At 38.8% G+C, this 21,694-nt stretch overlaps 1 protein-coding gene across 1 annotated transcript; it reads right to left on the bottom strand.

Moving 5' to 3' along the window:
- Positions 1 to 1,239: 1,239 nt before the first annotated feature.
- On the bottom strand, positions 1,240 to 3,368 carry LOC131145494 (polyubiquitin). Its single transcript, XM_058094600.1, has 2 exons — positions 3,200 to 3,368; positions 1,240 to 2,308 (listed from the first exon to the last, which is right to left on the bottom strand). Exon 2 carries the CDS (start codon positions 2,306 to 2,308, stop codon positions 1,391 to 1,393), a length of 918 nt encoding a protein of 305 aa, XP_057950583.1. The 5' UTR covers positions 3,200 to 3,368; the 3' UTR covers positions 1,240 to 1,390.
- Between the last annotated feature and the right edge of the window lie 18,326 nt (positions 3,369 to 21,694).

The raw sequence follows: 21,694 nt of genomic DNA, 5'->3' as shown, positions 1-21,694 counted from the left end.
CTCTTGGTACTCAGTACGCCACCACAGTTTGGCATTACCAACCAAGTACATGGTCGCAGTATTCACCTTTGCCTGTTCTGAGGTCATCCTCACAGTGCAAAAGTACTGCTTCACATCAAACAAGAAGTTTTCTAACTCCTTGGCATCTCGGGCACCCCCATACGTCATGGGTTCGGGCACCTTGGTCTTGCTAACTCCTAGAGTATTGGAGTTCCTCATAGTAAGAACCATCAGATTCACCTTTGCATCCAGATCAGCCATTCGCGAAGTTTCAACTATGTGGCGAGAGTCCTCTGACATCTCACCTAGCAAACTTGCTTGATGCTTTTGTCATCACATCACTTCATCAACAAGTTCTCTCATCTGAGCCCCCTCCGCGGCCACAGTATTGGTTGTTGTCTCAACCTGTGCTTCCAACACGTTGATCCTCTCAACATTGTTTGGTGTCATAGTCACTTACCAAAGCTTTCCAAATCCAACAACAAAGGCAATTGAATTCACATAGCAACTCAACCTTGGGCTCTCACTAAGTGTCACGAACTTAGCTTTGATACCAAATGTCACGGTCTGACTATTTTCACACCCTTGTGAAGGGCCGTGCAGCGCTAGTTAAAGTACTCTTACTTAACTAGCCAGTTTATCGTTTACCAATATTTATTCACGAAACACTTTCACTAACATTCATTCAAATAGCAGCAGAAACATTAATCAATTCATGAGATGTGTATTTTTTTATTTTCTTTTTTACCATTAGATATTTTAGAAGATTAAAATAAAATTTTAGATTTGAATCTCATTACCATTAGATATTTTAAAAGATTAAAATAAAATTTTAGATTTGAATCTCATAATAACAATCTAATTTTTTGCTTTTAAATTATTTTCAAAAAATATTATAAAAATTCTTATTTTAAAGCAAATGTTTTGTGAAAAATTGCAATTAAAAACAAACAGAAATAAAAATTAAATCAGATATAATTTTGAAAATCTCATGATATTTCATATCATAAAATTTGGAGATCTGTACATAAAATTTTAGAAAGTCCAAATCCTTTAAATTTTTCTAACAAAATTAAGAAAAATATACAGAGTAAAATTTTAAATTCAGCATTGAAATTGTTTATTATATATAAACAAATCTTAACCAACCTAATTTACAAAGGCATTCAAAGCAAAGCAAAGGCATCAAATACCAAATTCGAAACTTCGTAGAAAATGTAAGTAATGAAACCTTGCATATAAATTTAAAATTAAAATTTTATTCAACATTAAGAACTCCTTAGGACCTCCTCACCATACATATTAAATTGAAAAACAGAAAATGTCTATCAACTGATTTCATACCCAACCCCACATGACACAAGCCACAACCCCCACCATTGCCAATGGCTCAGAAACCACCACGGAGACGAAGGACAAGATGCAGGGTGGACTCCTTCTGAATATTGTAATCGGCCAATGTCCGGCCATCCTCCAATTGCTTCCCCGCAAAGATCAACCTCTGCTGATCCGGCGGGATTCCCTCCTTGTCCTGTATCTTGGCCTTCACATTATCAATAGTATCGGAGCTCTCCACCTCAAGTGTGATGGTTTTCCCCGTCAGGGTCTTCACGAAAATCTGCATTCCTCCGCGGAGACGCAGCACCAAGTGCAGGGTCGATTCCTTTTGGATGTTATAATCCGCAAGGGTTCTTCCATCTTCGAGCTGCTTGCCGGCAAAGATCAGCCTCTGCTGATCCGGTGGGATACCCTCCTTGTCTTGAATCTTGGCCTTCACATTGTCGATGGTGTCTGAACTCTCCACCTCCAATGTGATCGTCTTCCCGGTGAGGGTCTTCACGAAAATTTGCATCCCACCACGGAGCCTCAGCACCAGATGCAGTGTCGACTCCTTCTGGATGTTATAGTCGGCAAGGGTACGGCCGTCTTCCAGTTGTTTGCCGGCGAATATCAGTCTCTGCTGGTCTGGGGGAATGCCCTCCTTATCTTGGATCTTGGCTTTGACATTGTCAATGGTGTCGGAACTCTCAACCTCCAAGGTGATTGTCTTGCCCGTGAGGGTTTTGACAAAAATCTGCATTCCACCCCTGAGGCGGAGCACCAGGTGGAGGGTAGACTCCTTCTGGATGTTGTAGTCCGCGAGGGTGCGGCCATCTTCGAGTTGTTTGCCCGCGAAAATGAGCCTCTGCTGGTCTGGGGGTATGCCCTCCTTATCCTGAATCTTAGCTTTGACATTGTCTATGGTGTCGGAGCTCTCAACCTCCAAGGTGATGGTCTTGCCGGTCAGAGTCTTAACAAAGATCTGCATCTGTTATATCAGCACAATAATCAATCAGATTGGGCTAAAAATTTAGAAGAATGAAAACAAATGAGCTGTAATAGTAAAATGAATTTTGCAGGGTATGCGGGTTTCTTTACACAACAGCATGATGACAATAATAATACGATAAATTTATTGCGATAAAAAATTCTCCGTGCGATGTTGGAAAAGGAAAAATATAACGAATTAGGTTCTATTAAATTTGGAAAACAACTGATCTTTTGATTATTTTCTGGCGAGCATCAAATCTGGAAGACGCATCAAGTAACAACATATGAAGAACAAACCACTTTCACTATTTTTAAATTTTTTTAACCCAATTTAATACAAAATTTGAAAATAAAGTTGATCGAGAAACACACAAACAAAGAACTTCGCTGAAGGAAAACAAATAAAAACCAGATCTAAGAAAATGAATAAGCCAGATTGGAAATAGTCAACCAAAAGTTTAGAACATATTTGAAACCCTCGCTACGGATACAGGAAAAGAAAATAATTTCTCGGATCTGGCGATCCATCGAGAACTCTGAACGTCTTACAAACCAGATCTGGCCGTCAGACGGGAAAATAAATTCATAAAAAAAAAAAGGAACATACATAAAAAAAACCAAAATCTTAGAACATATTTGAAACCCTCACTACGGATACAGGAAAAGAAAATAAATTCTCGGATCTGGCGATCCATCGAGAACTTTGAATAAAGAAGAAATTAAAAATAAAACGTCCTACAAACCAGATCTGGCTGTCAGACTGGAAAATAAATTCATAAAAAAAAAAAAAAAAGGAACATACATCAAAATTCAACAAAAGAACAGAGGCAAAACGACCATCCCGATCTAATCTGTCCAAAAGAACATGAAAGCAAGTGGAAGATCGTACCTTGAGAGAAGAGGAAATCGAGAGGCTATAACTAGAGAATAATTAATCGAAAGAAAGAAACAGTAACTGAGAATGAAGGAGGAGGAGCGAGGGCAGGCTTTATTTATAGGAAGCGCAGCTGGCTTAGAATGGAAACGGCACGAATTGCTTGCCAATTAGAAAAGGCCACGTGTATAGATGACCCGTCTACAGCGTGTTATAATACATTTGCATGACCTGCACGGCACGTCAAAGAAACGTGCCTTCGCTCTCAATAAATGAGAATAGAGATGACTCTTTGAAATTTGTTTCAAATGTGTATTATTTTCAAAAAATTTATTGTGCATTGTGTTTTGCCACATATAAGCCTGAAATTTTTTGCTTTAAATTTAAATATTTATTTATATTATATTGTTATGTTATATTTTATTTAATTTCATCGAAATTTAAATTTAAAGCTTTAATTTTATATTTATAAATGCAAAGTCAAAGTATTTTATCTCATAAGTTATATTTTAATAACTAAAATTTATGACGTTATATTATAAGTCTGAAATTTAAGAAATCGTCTTAACAAATGATGTCATTGCCGCCTTTCTTTGACCATGAAATCACATTTGAAGAATAAAATGTCTCCACCAAATAGAAAATCTCATTCACATCCCTCCTTGAATAAGTTTCATAGGAATCATATTTTTGAACCAAATTTCTCTTATTATTTTGATGAGTTGAACAATAGGGTACCTATAATATAATATTATTATACTCTTTTTGTTATATTTAAAATAATAAATTATTAATAAAATAAAAGTAATATTATTATTTTATTACTTTAAATAATTAATAAAATATTTAGACACCAATTACCTCATATTATTTTGATTAATTGCATTATTTAAGTGTTAATCTTTTCTTTTTAATTTATGATGTTGAAAAATTTATGACGTAGATTTCATAAGCTCATGTGTTTAGTAATTTTGTCTGCTAAAAATATAATTATTCTACATATATGTGTTAAAGGTATAAGAGTCATTCTTAAAAATATCAATTTTTAGAAATATTTTTTATGTTGCGAATCAAATGGCCCCTTAAGAGTCCATAAGGAAAGAAAATATAATAAGAAAATTTATTTTTAACAATATGTTCTCTTTATGTCAAATAATATTAAAAATAAATTTTTGTTTTAGGATGATTGGAAATTAAGAAAAATTAAATATCATTGATTTTGTCCATTTCTTTAGTGTTTTTTTTTTTAATGGTATCCGAGATCCTTTGGACATTCAATTAATTCACCGAAATAATGGGTCTCTCCTTCTACCCTTCTCAACTTAAATACCAAGATATTATCTTAAATAAAAAGTCGTAACACCTATGACTTGAATCCAAGTCAATTTTTTGTCCATTTCTTTAGTGTATTATTATTATTATTTTGTTTCTCACTTTATGTGATAAACAATCATAAAAAATTATATATATTTTTTTCAATTTTCCATTTCTCTACTCTAATATTTTTTTAGTTCCACAAAGGCATAAGAAAGATAGAAAAGAATATGAGATAAAAGATAGATTACCATTCATTGTATAATCCATGCCCAATTTAGCCTCTTAACAAATAAAAAAACTTTTGAATATTTTAAAATGTACACTTTCACTCTCAAGCTATTTGGCTTTTAAATTCCTCATGCTTGTCGCCTCATGTGATAAGTATGTTAGCGTCTAATTAGGACTGTGAATGAGACGAGTCAAGCTGAACATTAATTTCAATAAACCATTAACGGTTGCTTCGACGGTTTCACCTGTTGTTGAACTGCCGAGAACCCTAACAGTTGAAGTGTAACGACTCGAAAAATAATGTTATTTAAATAATAAAGAAAAAGGAAAATGAGAATAGGAACAGAAAGAGGCAGCAGACTTCGTTGACGAAAGCTTCACGTTGGTCGATGACATTGCATTTTGGATATAATAACTCAAGAAATTTTTCCAGACCTCGTCAATGAACACAGGGGTTTCGTCGATGAGGGTTCTTAAGGACCTCGTCAATGAGAAGATACCGAGAGAGGATTTTTGAGAAGTCTGAAATTCGTCGACGAGGGTGCAGATTCGTTGATGAACTTTCTACAGGACTCGTCGACGAGGTGACGTGGATCATCGACGAATCCCGTAGTATTAATAGCCCTAAACTCAGTTTAATCGCAGAAAAATCAACGCAACTTCCTCTCTCTCTCTCTCTCTCCTACGGCCACTCCTCCATCTCTCTTCGATTTCGGCCTTGTTAGTTGCTAGATCGATTATCTGAGGCCACCACGACGCTCCTGGCGAAGTTCTCTCCAAGTTTACTGAAGTAGATCATCATTGGAATCGAGTTGAATTTCTTCCCAGAATCAGGGTAAGGTCTTTTAGTCAGTTTTTGACCTTCTGACAGTTGTAGGAAATGAAGTAGGCAAAAAAATAATGATATTTTGTTCTGGCAAATGTTGTTTTCAGGGTGTTGAGTAGGAAGTCCTGCGGGTGTTAGACCAGTATACCATAGAGACTTTCCAGTAGTTAGGTAAGGGAAACATGCTATGTTAGGAAACTCTTTTATGATTTCAGCATGAATTATATATTTTTATCAAATTATTATTCAGATTATATATATATTACAGTTTCTAGAACTTGATAATATTAGTATGTTTTTGTGTGGCTTGAGTCGATAACAGAAACAAGTACTATATTTATAGAATTTGTGAATACCATATTTATAGTCATTAACAGAAATACCATTATATTTGCACGATATAGAATGACGAATTTTTCAATGATCAGTATACTCAGAAATATGCATTTTCAATAATTCTAGAATAACATGTTTATCAGTACCATAACGCCCCAATATACAGATATTCAGACAACAGTTCAGTTATACAGAAAACAAATTGTTAGTCAATTTATTTAGAACTTCAGATAAATTCTATAGGGTTATGGTTATTTTAGAAACCATAGTAAAAACAATATATTACATATATCAGTTACCTATATAGTATCAGACCCTGATGGATCAGACAACAGAGCATGGTATCATAGCTATAGATATTCAGTTCAGAGTGCAACCACTTTACTCAGATAGTAAGTGGTATGAGGTTGATCGTGCCCATGTCGGGAGAGGCTCTCCATCAGATATGGATTGAGGGGGCCGATCAGACTGTCAGAATTCAGTTGACTTACCCTGGTCGGCCAGTTAGGATAGGTCCCGCCTTCGGGCCGCACAACCTTCTCATGAGGGGTTAAATCATGACGTACAGTCATCCAGGGAAATTTTCTTAGATATTATAAGTATAAGTAGATTTTTCAGAAATAGTAGTATTAATATGAAAAGCAGTTTCATACAGATTGACATGTTAAATAATATAGTTAATGGTTTTATTATACGTTATGTAATATCAGCATTTTCAGATTCAATTATTCATATTATTCCTAAATCAGATTATTTTTACCAAACTATAGCTCAGTGGCCACACACTAGTAATAACATGTTTCATCTTACAGAGTGTTAACTTATCTCAGTATTGAATTATTTTTTAGGTGAACCAGTTAGGTGAGCAGAGCAGGCTCGCAAGTAGAGGGGCTGTTGTACTGCCCTTTTTGAGAGTGAGTATTCTGGTTTTGGAGTGGCATGTTTTTGTAAACCCTTGGTATCTGTAAGGGTAGTTTTGAGGAACAATGATGTTTGTATATCATGGAATGGTTTGACACTCTGGTATTGTATTATATTTGGATTTATTTTATATGATTGGCCTTCTGCTGTTTAAGTTAATGATTGAATTTAAAACTAGGAAAAAATATTTGATTTTATTAGCAGGTCGTTTCATGAAGATTTGCGAATATCCAATTATATGCAGCAATCTGGGATTCTTCATATTGTATTACTTGAATATCTATTTGTATTTGATAGTCTAGAAGTTCTTTGATTTAGTATTTAAATACTTATAAATTTGTATTTGAATTTGTAACAACTATACCTTGTATAAGTCCTATATGTAGGACATCTCTATATTAATGAAAGAGTCCTGCATTTTCTATATGGTATTAGAGCTCTTTCTCTAACGAGCTTTTTTTTTTCCCTTTCTTTCTTTCCTAATGATCGTTTCTTTTAAATTTGATGTTGTCACTTCCCTTGACACTCTCGGCAATGGCAACTCTTCTCTTATTGCCATAAATGCTAGCTCCCAACTTCCCTTGAAGCTTTCCCCTTCTAACTTCCTTTCTTGGCACGCCTAACTAACATCATTGCTCATTGGCTATGATCTTCAGAGCTATCTTGATGGTATAATCGTTTATTTGTCATGAATTAACCATCTCTCCCAACACCTCCTCTATCTGTCACGTCTTGATTTTCTACCAAATTTTTTTTTCATCTATATATATATATATATTTCTATAAAATAAACCTACTCTGACACAAGAATCATAATATTGTCATCATAACAACTCTGATACCAGACTATAATAACCTGTGTAAAACTCTATACATAATCCTTGTGGCAAACACATTATAGTAACCTAGGTTGCCCAGAGTGGCACCACGTACAATAGTTCTCAAACAACAATACAACTCAGCAGAAGCATCTTATACATATACATCCAATAGCAATACCAGAGTTCTGACCATCATCCTTTTTATACATAAGTCCCCAAGACTTATTCATCCATATACATCCCAAAATCATACACATACTTTCCTATACAATATAGTGTCTCACTATTACTTACCCTGAACAGTACTCTTAATCTCTACTCTATATAACTCTAAGCATGTCTACCTAGGTTCCCTAAAATGACGAAATTATAAGAGTGAGACGCCTCTCAGTAAGACAAAACAGATTATTATCAGTGTGTGGCAACATGAGTTTTATTGTTTCAAATATACTTTCATAGTCTATCTTTTTCTTACTCTATGAACTCATATATAGAACTGTATGCGTACCCATAAAAATACTTTTCAATTTACATATCTTTCTATCAAATCATGCTATAAGTAAAATAAGTATCTCAAACCATACTCTGTATAAACTAGTATCTCCAAATCATTCTCTATATAAAACAAACATCTCAAATCATACTCTATATAAAATAAATATCTTAAATCATTCTCTGTATAAAATAAATATCTCAAATCATGTTCTGTATAAAATAAGTATCTCAAATCATGTTTTGTTTAAACTATGCATCACTATTTATACTCTATATAATAAAATAGTATCTCTACATAAGTAAACGCGCACATATGTTTAGGAAAACTGCCTTGGATGGATAATACTGTAACGTCATGAATTAACCTGTATGATCCGGGTTATGCGGCCCGAAGGGTGGACCTAGCCATGGTTGGCTTACCAAACTAGATCAACTATGTCTATATCTGTAACTGTATATGTAACTATGAGTACGATTCGCCCACCAAATTGGTCCGGACTCCAGGGGGGTAACTCTACACTTTAATGGCAGATCGAATATGCCACCAACATCCTATCAAAGAAGTGTGGCTGCAGTACTAGCAACTATGGGGCTACGGTACCATGCCTAACTATGGCCCATTAGGGTTCTTAAACCATATAATGCGATTTCCAAAACAATATATACATGATATCATTAACACATTTTGTTAAAAACTGTCATACTATATACATTTTTAGAAAATACTGTAACTCTGTATATCATGTATGTCATACTAAAGAACGTTGTTTCTCTGTATAAAATATCTATGATGTAGTTCCACTTAGGGAACGATGTATCTCTGTATAAATATTTGTACTGCAGTTCCTTAAGGAATGTCATAGTTCTATATAGAACACTATATTACTGTATAAAAAATATCTGTATAAAACTCTGTATAAACTCGGTTACACTGTAACTTTATAAAAGCACTGTCATACTATGGTACTGTATAAAAATCATATCTTTATCTGTAACGACCCCAACCCGCCATGTGGGCCCGGAGTGCTACTTTAGTGACGTCAATATACTTGATACCTTATTCATCAAATATAAAACACATATACGCAGTGAAAATAAAATATATCCCTAAATTACATTACCAGAGTTCTAACTATCTTCATACACAAGTATATCCATCTCCACATAATTACATCCTATAAAACAAAACAAAAATAAAATCTCTATCTAGATACCACCTACATAAAATTTACACCACTAGCCCGACTCCTCTAGCCTGCTAGATTCGATCTCTAGGATTCCCTGAAAAAATAGTTTGTAAAGTAGGGGTGAGGCACAACTCAATAAGGAAAAGACTAAGTTAATGTCAGCGTGTGGCCAGCAAGCATTTAGTGTACAGAAAATAACCATTTCACTAAGCAGATAAACTCATTTATGAAAACATTCTTATTTTACACTCACTCACACAGTTAGCCGAGGATAGAGAACATTACCCGCCCATACAAGTAGTTTTCTTCTACTCTAGTACCATTATTGCTACCAGGGCACTTACCTTTCTCAGTAAGCCCTCGAAATTATCTTATTAATTAACCGTATTCACATAAATTAACAGATATGCATATAAGACACTCCCTGTGACAAACAAGCCATTCACCTTTCCCACGGCATGGGTTATGAGGCCCAAAGTCTGGACTAAGCCTGGGTGATTAGCCCAAACAAAGACAAATACAACATCTTCTGCAAACACATCTGCAAGCATCCACAACAAAACTGCAGGTCTGACGCCTTTACTTCAACCTCACGCAGACAGTTGGCTGGACCCCCTACACTTCTATCCAGACAGTGTGAGTGCACATGGTCTAACTAGCAACGGTACAGTGCTAACAATACACTGGTCCCCAGTGTAGAGACCCTCCATAGAACACAACATAATAAATAAATGGTCAACCTAAACTCGTGGGTAACGGGGACCCCTACCATACATAGCGGAAAACCTAACAACAGTAAACATAAAAATCCATACATCCATCCATAAACATAATACCAGAGCTTTCTATTAATGTCAATATACTGTTCATATGTACAATCTCCAAAAAGTCAAAATAACACTAGGACTATGCAACAAAAATCTTCTAGACCTAGCTCAGGGCTTACCCTTCTAGTAGGGAAGCACCAATCACTCAGCGGAAGGGAAAATAAACTAAATATAGCTATGTGGCAACATGAATATTTAAAGTGCTTATACATGTGTAATATATTTCATAACTCTAGGAATAATCATAATATCATACTGGACAATTACGTACTTTCATATTCGTTAATAAGTCATAACATACATACATAAACATCTGTAATAACTCGTAATACTGAAAATCAACCCAAAATGAATAGCTAGCTAATGTCATGTATTACCCCCATGACGGGTTGTGCAGCCCGAAGGCGGGACCTGACAATGGTTGGCCGACCACTGCCGAATCAAATGTCTGTAAGTACGATGGGCCCGCCACACCCTAGTCCGGACTGCCAGGTGGACATCTACACTTTACTAAAAGCCTCATCGACTATCCATCTCCCATCCCCTCGTGGGACGATAGCACTAATAAGGCCTTGTGCCAAAATCAACCCATAGCTACGGTACCGAGCTCCTGGTCTGAACTAAACTAACATCCTGGTTGCAATAACATATAATACATGAACATACGTAACATCAACACGGCCTCGTGCCGAAAACATAGATACTGCCTCGCGCTGAAATCATACGTATGGCCTCGTCCCAAAATCATAGTAAATATATATATGGCTTCACGCCAATAACATCAATACGGCCTCGTGTCGATAGCATAAATATGGCCTCGTGCCGATAACATACTAATACGGCCTCGTGCCGATAGCATAATAAATATGGCCTCGCGCCGATAACATAAATATGGCCTCGCGCCAAATACATTTCAGGTATTTACATTTAAAAATAACTCATTTATCATATATTCGTCAACTCAATATAACATAACCCATCTTTCCAAAATACCTGAAAATGTGTTTTACTCGTAAAAGCATTCATATCTTATCTCATCTCACGTAAAATAATATTCATGCCACACATGCTCTATTAAAAGTCATACTTCATATTTTAAAATCATGATTTTCTGACATCTCATACATACATATACTTTTTAAGCATCATAGCAGTATTTTCCCAATCGTACATTTCATTCATAATAAATGAATATATCATATGTTGTTCTGAAAATAAATCTACTCATAATCAATAATAGTTTGCATGGAAAAGAACTGCTTTAGTTTACTCCCTTACCTGACTACTGAGAAAGCTCCCTAAAATCTTAGCCTGACCCCGTAGGATTTCCTACTCAATATCCTGAAACTCAAAACTCCCAGTATTAATCATCAGTATTTTCATGCGTACGTCAATTTCTATAATTACCATAAAGTCTAATTTGGCTTAAAAAGCCTTACCTCAACTTTGGGATGATTTCCAACTTCGTTTTCCCGACGATCCGCTCCGGCAAACTTGCAGGGAACTTCGCCAGGAGCGTCGTGGTAGCCTCAGATCTTCGATCCTGCGTAAAACTAACCCAAAATCAAAGAGAGAGAGAGTGAGAGGGCCGAAGAGGAGAGAGAGGAGAGAGAGAGAGGAGCATGAAAAATGAAATAACAATCGAATTTTTCATATTTATAGGCGGCGAAATTTGTCGACGAGCCCGAACTTCGTCGACGAGTTCTTCATAAATTTCGTCAACGAGACCCTGTATTCGTCGATGAAATTCAGGTTGCCTCAGAACCCCTCTCGGTATTTTCTCGTCGACGAAGCCCTGTGTTCGTCGACGAAATCTTTAAAACCTTCGTCGACGAAACCCTGTGTTCGTCGACGAAACTTGGCAGCTTCCCTTCTTTTCCTTTTTTTTTTTTTCAAATTTTCCTTTATTTATTATTTAAATTTCATTTAAAAATTCGGGTCGTTACATCCTCCCCTCCTTATAAAAATTTCGTTCTCGAAATTTACTATTGACATAATTCATCATCCCTTATTAGGAAAAATGGTCTACTCGTTTTATTACTTACCCCTCACTTGTGGAGGAGGAATACCGTAGTTACAACTCATGTCTTGGGAGATTACATATATCAAAAGAAAACTCCTCCCAAAACTAAAATACTACACTACTAAAACCATACACGTACCTGTCGAGAAAACTACATACTTACTCACATTTTCTAATTACATTTAAACTTCCTAAAATAATTGCGGATACCTTTGTCTCATCTGCTCCTCGGACTCCCAAGAAGCCTCTTCTACCAAATGATTCCTCCACAAAAATTTTACCTGAGGAATCTTCTTGTTACGTAGGTCCTGTACTTTCCTATCCAAAATACATACTGGTACCTCCTTATACCCCAGTGAATCACTAAGCTCCAACTCATCATAAGTGATAATATGAGAAGGATCTGTGATGTATTTTCTCAACATCGATACGTGGAATACGTCGTGAATTCTAGATAATGAAGGTGGTAAAGCGAGCCTGTAGGCCATCGGTCTCACTTTCTCTAAAATCTCAAACGGACAGATGAACCTAGGGTTAAGTTTACCCTTCCTTCCGAATCTCATAACTCCTTTCAACGGAGCTATCTTCAAAAACACATCGTCCCCCACGTCAAACTCTAAATTCCTGCGGCAATGGTCAGCATAACTTTTTTGTCGGCTCTGTGCTGCACCAATCCTGTCCCTGATAAGCCGAACCTTATCATATGCCTGCTATACCAACTCTGGTCCCACAACTCGCCATTCACCCATCTCATCCCAATATAAAGGAGATCAACATCTCTTACCGTATAGTGCCTCAAATGGTGCCATGCCAATAGTGGATTGGTAACTGTTATTATATGCGAACTCTACCAGTGGCATGAACTGCGTCCAGCTACCCCCAAAGTCTAGAACACATGCACGGATCATATCCTCTAATATCTGTATTGTCCTCTCAGTCTGCCCATCTGACTGAGGGTGGAATGTCGTACTGAACGATAATTGAGACCCCAGAGCCTCTTGTAAGCTCCTCCAAAATTGTGACATGAATCGTGGGTCTCGGTCTGACACAATGGATACAGGCACCCCATGAGAACAAACTATCTCCTGAACATAAATCTCTGCCAATCGACTGAGGGAATAACTGATCTTAATAGGTATAAAGTGGGCGGTCTTCGTCAAACGATCAACAATCACCTAAATGGCATTTTGGCCATGTAATGCCGTCGGCAGCACTAAAACAAAGTCCATAGAAATATGATCCCACTTCCACTCTAGGATAAATAACGGCTACAACTGCCCTGCTGGCCTCTGGTGCTCAACCTTTACCTGTTGGCACATCAAACACTGGACTACATATTCAGCAATCTCCCTCTTCATTCCGCTCCACCAGTAAAACTCTCGCAAATCCCTGTACATTTTCGTACTGCCGGGATGAACTGTATCCAAGGATTTGTGAGCCTCATCTAGAATGGTCTTCCTGATCTTAGCATCAGCAGGAACACATAGTCTAGAACGGAATCGCAAAACTCCATCATCTGAGATGCCGAATTCCTCTCCCTAACCACTCTGCACTCTATCCATCACCTTTACTAACTATGGATCTTCCTTCTGGGAAGCTTTAATTCTTTCCTGCAGAGTAGGCTGTACTACTAGGCTGGCAATACATACTGGGGTATTACTCTCCATCAACTCAATGCCAAGTCTCTCTAGATCCATCATGATTGGATGCTGGATCTCCATAGCTGCTAACACTGGACTCGCGGTCTTTCTGCTCAATGCATCAGCTGCCACATTTGCTTTCCCTGGGTGGTAACTGATCGTACAGTCAAAATCCTTAATCAACTTTAACCATTTTCTCTATCTCATATTCAATTCCTTCTGGGTGAAGAAATACTTCAAACTCTTGTGGTCAGAGAAAATCTCGCACTGCTTGCCGTATAGATAATGCCTTCAAATTTTCAGTGCGTGTACTACTGCAGCCAACTCAAGATCGTGGGTAGGATAGTTCTTTTCGTACTCTTTCAACTATCTAGACGCATACGCTACTACCCTACCATGCTGCATCAACACACAGCCAAACCCCTTTAAGGACGCATCACTGTAGATAGTATACCCCTCACCCCTAGATGAGATGATCAATACCGGTGCTATGACTAATCTCTGCTTTGGCTCCTGAAAGCTCTGCTCACAGTTGTCGTCCCACTCAAATCTGGCATTTTTCCTAGTAAGTTGTGTCAAAGGCCCTGATAAGGCTAAGAACCCCCCGACAAAACGACGGTAATAACCGGCTAACCCCAAGAAACTCCTAATCTCTTGAACATTCCTCAGTCTAGTCCAATTCACTATTGCCTCAATCTTACTGGGATCTACAGAAATTCCATCTCCTAAGATGACATGCTCCAAAAACACAACTTTCTCGAGCCAGAAATCACACTCACTGAATTTTGCATACAGCTTCTTCTCTCTATGCATCTACAAAACCTGCTTCAAATGTGTCTCATGCTCCTCATATCTCCTCGAATAGACCAGCACATCATCAATAAAAACAATTACAAACTGATTTAGGTATTGGTGGAAGACTCGGTTCATCAAGTCCATAAATACCGCAAGTGCATTCGTCAGACCAAATGGCATAACAAGAAACTCGTAATGCCCATACCTAGTCCTGAAAGCCGTCTTCGATACATCTTTTGCTCTTACCTTCACTTGATGGTAACCTGATATGATATTTTGTTCTGGCATATGTTGGTTTCAGGGTGTTTTGTAGGAGGCCCTGCGGGTGTTAGGCTTGTATTCCCTAGGGGCTTTTCAGTAGTCAGATAAGGGAAATATGTTATGCTAGGCATTTCTAAAATATTATACAGTTTATTATATGATGAAAATTATGTATTTAAGTAATGTGTGGCTTGTGATTATGAATACAGTATAGAGATATGTTTTACAATATTTTAGTATTCTGATTTTACGATACTTCAGTACCATCATTATATGAACATCAGTATTATGATTACGCAGTTACAGTATTATGGTTATGCAGTTACAGTATTATGATTATACAGTTCTCAGACTTACAATACAGTTTATGCAGCATCATGGTTATTTCAGTACTTCAGAATCATGATAAATTATATATATATATATATATATAGAAATATATTATATGATATTAGACCCTGTTGGACTTGCAGCTAAAGAGCACGGTACCGTTGTGACAGATACTATGTTACTTATTTAGTGCAACCACCTATTCAGATAATACGTGGTAAGGTCGACCACCTAGGCCCTTGAAGAGGTTAGGCTCCCCATCCAGATATGGGTTGAGGTGGGCATGTCGACTGATAGAGTTCAGTGATTTATTCCTGGTTGGCTAGCTAGGGTAAATCCAGCCTACGGGGCTGCACAACCCTGTCATGAGGGGGGGGGCAAGTCACGACACATAGATAGCCACAGCGAACAGTTTTAGCTACTATTACATACGTACGGATTTACAGTAATAGGGACTATACTTATGTACACTAAAAGTCTTTGAATTGTAACCATAATACTGTCATGTTAAGCAATAGGGAAAAGGGGTGGTGTATTCTATTATTTGTACTGTACTTTTGTACTCAGTTATTCATGTGTATATGAAAACAGAGTTCATGATATATATATATATCCAGACACTAGCAATAGCATATTTCTCCTTACTGGGCGTTGGCTCATCCCAGTGTTGATACATTTTTCAGGTGATCCAGGTAGGCGAGCAGACCAGGCTCGCAAATAGAAGGCCTTCAGTAGTACCCTGCCAGAAAGTGGGTATGTTTTTGGGAGTGTTTTTGTACATCCCAGTATAGTTGAGGGAATTTTTGGGAAAACAGATATATGTGTATATTTTGGGAAAAATATGGTAGCACTCTAGTATTGATATTATATGATATGGACATGTTTATTCAGTTTATACTTTTCGCTGCTTAGGTTTATGATTGGGTTTTTCCCCAGTATGGTATCAGAGCATGTAAAATATTATAGTATTGAAAAAAAAAATCATTTAATTAAGCAAGTCGTTACAGTTTGGTATCAGAGCCTAGGTTTGCTAGGTTTTGTAGGCTTTAGAGTGCAATAGAAGCAATACCAGAGTATAGGAAAAGGGAAATGAGGTTTGTTCTGTGTCTAGGTACATGATTTCCATAGTGGTTTCTGTGCTTTTCCTGGGGTGACGATTTTAGGAAAACCATAGTAAACTATTGTCGGGTCGTGTGTCTAGGTCACAGAACTGGATATTGGGTTAAAGTCAGGGAAGGTAATTAATTGTGAGTTGGTACAGGATAGGTCCGTATAGGAGATAAAGTGTTTAAGTGTGTTTCTTGTTTTCAGGATGGATCCAGGAAGCAGCGGCACGAATGCTAGGGAGGACAGGCTAGGACCTTCCAGCATAGTGGAGGAGATACTGATGTTGTGCTGCGTAGTGTCACTCAGCGGGTGATGGCTGAGATGGCCAGGAGTTCTGGGGAGCGTGGCTATTCGATTGAGCAGTTTACACGTATGTAGCCCCCATCCTTTGTTGGAGGAGATGACCCGACTGTAGTTGAGAATTGGGTCTAGGATATCGAGGAGATGTTGGCAGTGCTTCCATGTACGGATGAGCAGAAGGTAGCATTTGCTACTTTTAAACTGACAGGGGAGGTGAAGCGCTGGTGGAGAGCAGCACGTCTGATAGAGGAGCAGAGTCCGGTTCCAGTTCCAGTGACGTGGGATCGATTCAAGGATATGTTCTTCAAGCGGTATTTCCCTGTTATCGTTCGGAGTGCGAAGGTAGCAGAGTTCCTGCATTTGGTACAGGGACAGATGACTGTATCTTAGTACACGACTCGGTTTGTCGAGTTGTCGCATTTTGCTCCACATCTAGCACCTGATGAAGAGAAGAAGACTAGGAAATTTGAAGAAGGGTTGAGGAAGAATCTGTTTGAGCAGGTGATTGGTTTTAGGGCTCAGACATTCAAAGAGGTTGTAGATAGAGCTGCGATTATTGAGAGTGGCATTCAGAGGGGTGTAGTAGCTCAGAGTTATAGGAAGAGGCTTGTGCCTCAGAGTTTTCAGGCTGGCTCCAGTAGGGGTCCATGGAGAGGTGATAGGGGTAACTAGAGGCAGATGGTAGGACCTCGTGGGAACCAGGGTGCACAGACTTACCCGGTGTGTCAGACATGCGGGAGATATCATTTGGGAGAGTGTCGGGTAGGCAAGGGAGTGTGTTATTGTTGCGGGCGACTCGGTCACATGATGCGTGAATGCCCAGGTCAGCAGGACCAGGTCCCAACTCCCAAGCCTTATCAGGGAGGACATCAGGCAGCTAGGAGAGGATATCAGGTGCCTTGGGGTGGCTAGCAGAGGAATGTGGCCCCAGCACAAGTATATGACCTGACGCTAGGTGATGCAGAGGCTGCTATGGATGTGGTGACAGGTACATTTACCGTTTTAGCATACCCAGTTATTGTTCTTTTTGACTTGGGTGCTACTCATTCTTTTATTTCTGCATCTTATGCTAAATTATCTGAGAGTGAGACCCAGTCATTAGATATAGCACTATCGGTAGCTACACCATCAGGGTTAGTGATCAAATGTCAGAGGGTACTTAGAGGCTATCCGATAAAAATTCAGGGAAAAGTATTACCAGCATATCTTATTGTGTTTGATATGTGTGAGTTCGATATAATACTGGGTATGGACTGGTTGGCTGCCAATCATGCTAGCATTGATTGCTTCCAGAAAGAAGTAATTTTCAGACCTTTTGGAGAGTAGGAATTTAGATTCGTTGGTTCACGGGTACGTGCTCCAACACAGCTAGTGTCCGTTGTGCAGGCAGGCAGATTACTCCTAGATGGAGGTCAGGGATTTATAGCATTTGCGAAAGAAGCATCTGAAAATGAATTGAAGATTGACAGCACCCCAGTGGTACGAGAATTTTTAGATGTTTTCCAAAGGAGCTACCAGGGTTGCTTCTTGTGCGCAAGGTAGATTTTCCTATAGATTTACCTCCAGGGACTGCACCGATCTCTAAGGTCCCATATCGTATGGCTCCAGCTGAATTGGGAGAATTAAAGGAGCAGTTGCAGGATTTGTTGAACAAGGGGTTTATACAACCCAGTGTATCACCATGGGGAGCTCCAGTGTTGTTCGTAAAGAAGAAAGACGAGTCCATGAGGATGTGCATTGATTACAGGGAGATAAACAAGGTTACTATTAAGAATAAATATCCTTTACCCCGTATAGACGACTTGTTTGATCAGCTCCAGGGTACATGGGTATATTCCAAGATCGACCTCAGATCCGGGTATCATCAAGTGAGAGTAAAAGCGGAGGATGTCGCGAAGACCGCCTTCAGAACCAGGTACAGGCACTATGAATTTCTCATTATGCCTTTTGGTCTAACGAATGCCCCGACTGTGTTCATGGACTTGATGAACACAGTTTTTCACCAGTATCTAGATCAGTTTGTAGTAGTTTTCATTGATGATATACTGGTGTACTCGAGGAGTTTCGAGGAGCACGAGGTACATTTAAGGCAGGTATTGCAGACTCTCAGGGAGGAGAAGCTTTATGCTAAGTTTAGCAAGTGTGAGTTCTGGCTAGAGAGGATGGCATTTTTAGGCCATGTGATCTCAGGGGACGGTATTTCAGTGGATCCCAGCAAGATTGATGCAGTGGTAGAATGGGCTAGGCTGAGAAATGTGTAGGAAGTCAGGAGTTTCTTAGGACTGGCAGGTTATTGTCGTCATTTTGTTAAGGGGTTTTCGGCCTTGTCAGGTCCTCTCACACAGTTGATTAGGAAAAATGCTAGATTTGTGTGGGATGAAGAGTGCGAGCAGAGCTTCCAGGAATTAAAGCAGCAGCTCATCACTACACCAGTTCTTACGATTCCATCGGGTGGCGATGGTTATGTTATTTACAGTGACGCGTCCTTGAAAGGGCTCGGCTGTGTGTTGATGTAGCATGGTAGGGTGGTGGCATATGCATCCAGGTAGTTAAAAGAATATGAGAAGAACTACCCTACCCACGATCTGGAGTTGGCTGCGGTTGTACATGCACTGAAGGTCTGGAGGCATTATCTTTATGGTGAGAGGTGTGAGATATTTTCTAATCATAAGAGCCTCGAGTATTTCTTTACACAGAAAGAATTGAATATACGACAGAGGAGGTGGTTGGAACTCATTAAGGATTACGACTGCACCATCAGTTACCACCCAGGTAAAGCAAATGTGGTAGCTGATGCGTTGAGTCGTAAGTCAGGAGATACAGTACAGTTAGCAACAGTAGTTTAGCATCCGATTTAGATGGACTTAGAAAGACTCGGTGTGGAGTTAGTGGAGGATGATTCTCGAGCACTTATTACCAGTTTGGTTGTACAGCCCACATTGTATGAGAAGATTAAAGCTGCTCAAAGAAATGATCTAGAGTTAGTGGAGGTGTCTTACAGAGTACAGGATGGCCAGGGGGAGGTATTCAGTATCTCCGATGATGGGGCTTCGAGATTTCGCACTAGATTGTGTGTGCCTGCAAATGATAGCATCAGGAGGACAATTCTAGAGGAGGCACACAGATCTCTATACACTGTTCATCCTGGCGGTACGAAAATGTATAAGGATTTGCGAGATTCTTTTTGGTAGAGTGGCATGAAAAGGGAGATAGCAGAGTTTGAACAATAGTGTTTGACGTGCCAGCAGGTTAAGGCTTAGCACTAGAGGTCGGCTAGTCAGTTGCAGCCACTTTTTATTCCCGAGTGGAAGTGGGATCATGTATCCATGGATTTTGTCACTGGGCTGCCGCCAGCGTTCCATGGTCAGAATGCCATATGGGTGATAGTTGATAGATTGACGAAGACAGCGCATTTTCTGCCTATAAAGGTCAGCTACCCTATGAACATGTTAGAAGAGATTTACATACAGGAGATTGTTCGATCCCATGGAGTGCCGGTATCCATAGTCTCAGACCGTGATCCACGTTTTACATCACGATTCTGGAGGAGTTTGCAGGAGACACTAGGGACTCAGTTAACATTTAGCACAACTTTCCACCCTCAGACTGATGGTCAGACTGAGAGAACCATCCAGGTATTGGAAGATATGTTTCGTTCTTGTGTGTTAGACTTTGAAGGTAGCTGGATTCAGTTTTTGTCATTAGTTGAATTTGCTTATAATAATAGTTATCAGGCTAGCATCGACATGACACCCTATGAAGCATTATATGGTAGGAGATGTAGATCTCCTCTTTTTTGGGATGAAGTTGGTGAAAGGCGAGTTTTGGGTCCAGAGATAATCCAGCAAGTATGTGATAAAGTCCAACTTATTCGAGACAGGATCAGTACAACACAGAGTCAGCAGAAAAGTTATGCAGATACTCGCCGCCGGGAACTGGAATTTGGAGTAGGTGATCATGTGTTTCTGAAGATAAATCCACTGAAGGGGACTTTGAGATTTGGGAAGAAGGATAAGTTGAGCCCTAGGTTTATTGGCCCTTTTGAGATACTTGAGAAGATTGGGCCAATAGCATATCGGCTAGCTTTACCGCCATCTTTATTTCGAGTTCATGACGTATTTCATGTTTCTATGTTGAGGAAATACGTCCCAGATCCTTCCCATATCATCAACCATGCAGAATTGGAAGTCAGTGAGGTTTTAGCGTATGAAGAAGTACCAGTACAAATTTTGGATAGAAAGGTTCAGACTTTATGTACAAAAGAGATACAGTTAGTTAAAGTTTTGTGGAGGAATCACACCATAGAGGAAGCTTCTTAGGAACTTGAGGAGCAGATTAGATAGAGATACCCGTAGTTATTCCAAGAGGTATAGAGGTACTTAGGTAAAGTATAATAGTTAGATAAGTTTTTCTTGCAGGTACATGTATTAATTTTAGTTAGTAGATAGTTTGTAGTTTATGTATATGTGTAATCTCCCAGAACTACTCATGTAACCACGATATTCCTCCGCCATAAGTGAGGGCAGGTAATAAAATAAGTAGACCCTCTTCTTTACAGAATGATGGAAGTATAGATAGAGATTCAGATAGTAAATTTCGGGGACGAAATTTTATAAGGAGGGGAGAATGTAGTAACCCGAAAAATAATGGAATTTAAACAAAAACGGAGAGAAAATAGAAATCGAAACAGAAGGAGGCCGTAGACTTCGTCAACGAACACAGGGTCTCGTTGACGAAGGTCTTCAGAATTTCATCTACGAATATAGGGCTTCATCGACGAGAAAATACCGAGAGAGGTTTTCGGCTGCTCTGAATTTCATCGAAGAATATAGGACTTCGTCGACGAATTTTATGAAAGACTCGTCGACGAATCTGGTAGTATAAAAGGAGGGAAACCAGAATATTTTTTCATTTTCACCGCGCCTCTCTCTCTCCTCTCTCTACGTCTCCTTCTCCCTTCTCTCTTCGATTCCGGCCCCACCAGTCGCCAGATCGACGATCCGAAGCTACCACGACACTCCTGACGAAGTTCTTTGCACATCTGCCGGAGCAGATCATCGGGAAAACAGAGTTGGATTTCATCCCAAATTCAAGGT

The sequence above is a fragment of the Malania oleifera genome, chromosome 1, assembly GCF_029873635.1.
Source record: "Malania oleifera isolate guangnan ecotype guangnan chromosome 1, ASM2987363v1, whole genome shotgun sequence".
In the NCBI taxonomy this organism is placed as follows: Eukaryota; Viridiplantae; Streptophyta; class Magnoliopsida; order Santalales; family Ximeniaceae; genus Malania; species Malania oleifera.
The sequence above is the reverse complement of the archived record's forward strand: the minus strand, read 5'-3'. Positions and strand labels throughout refer to the sequence as shown.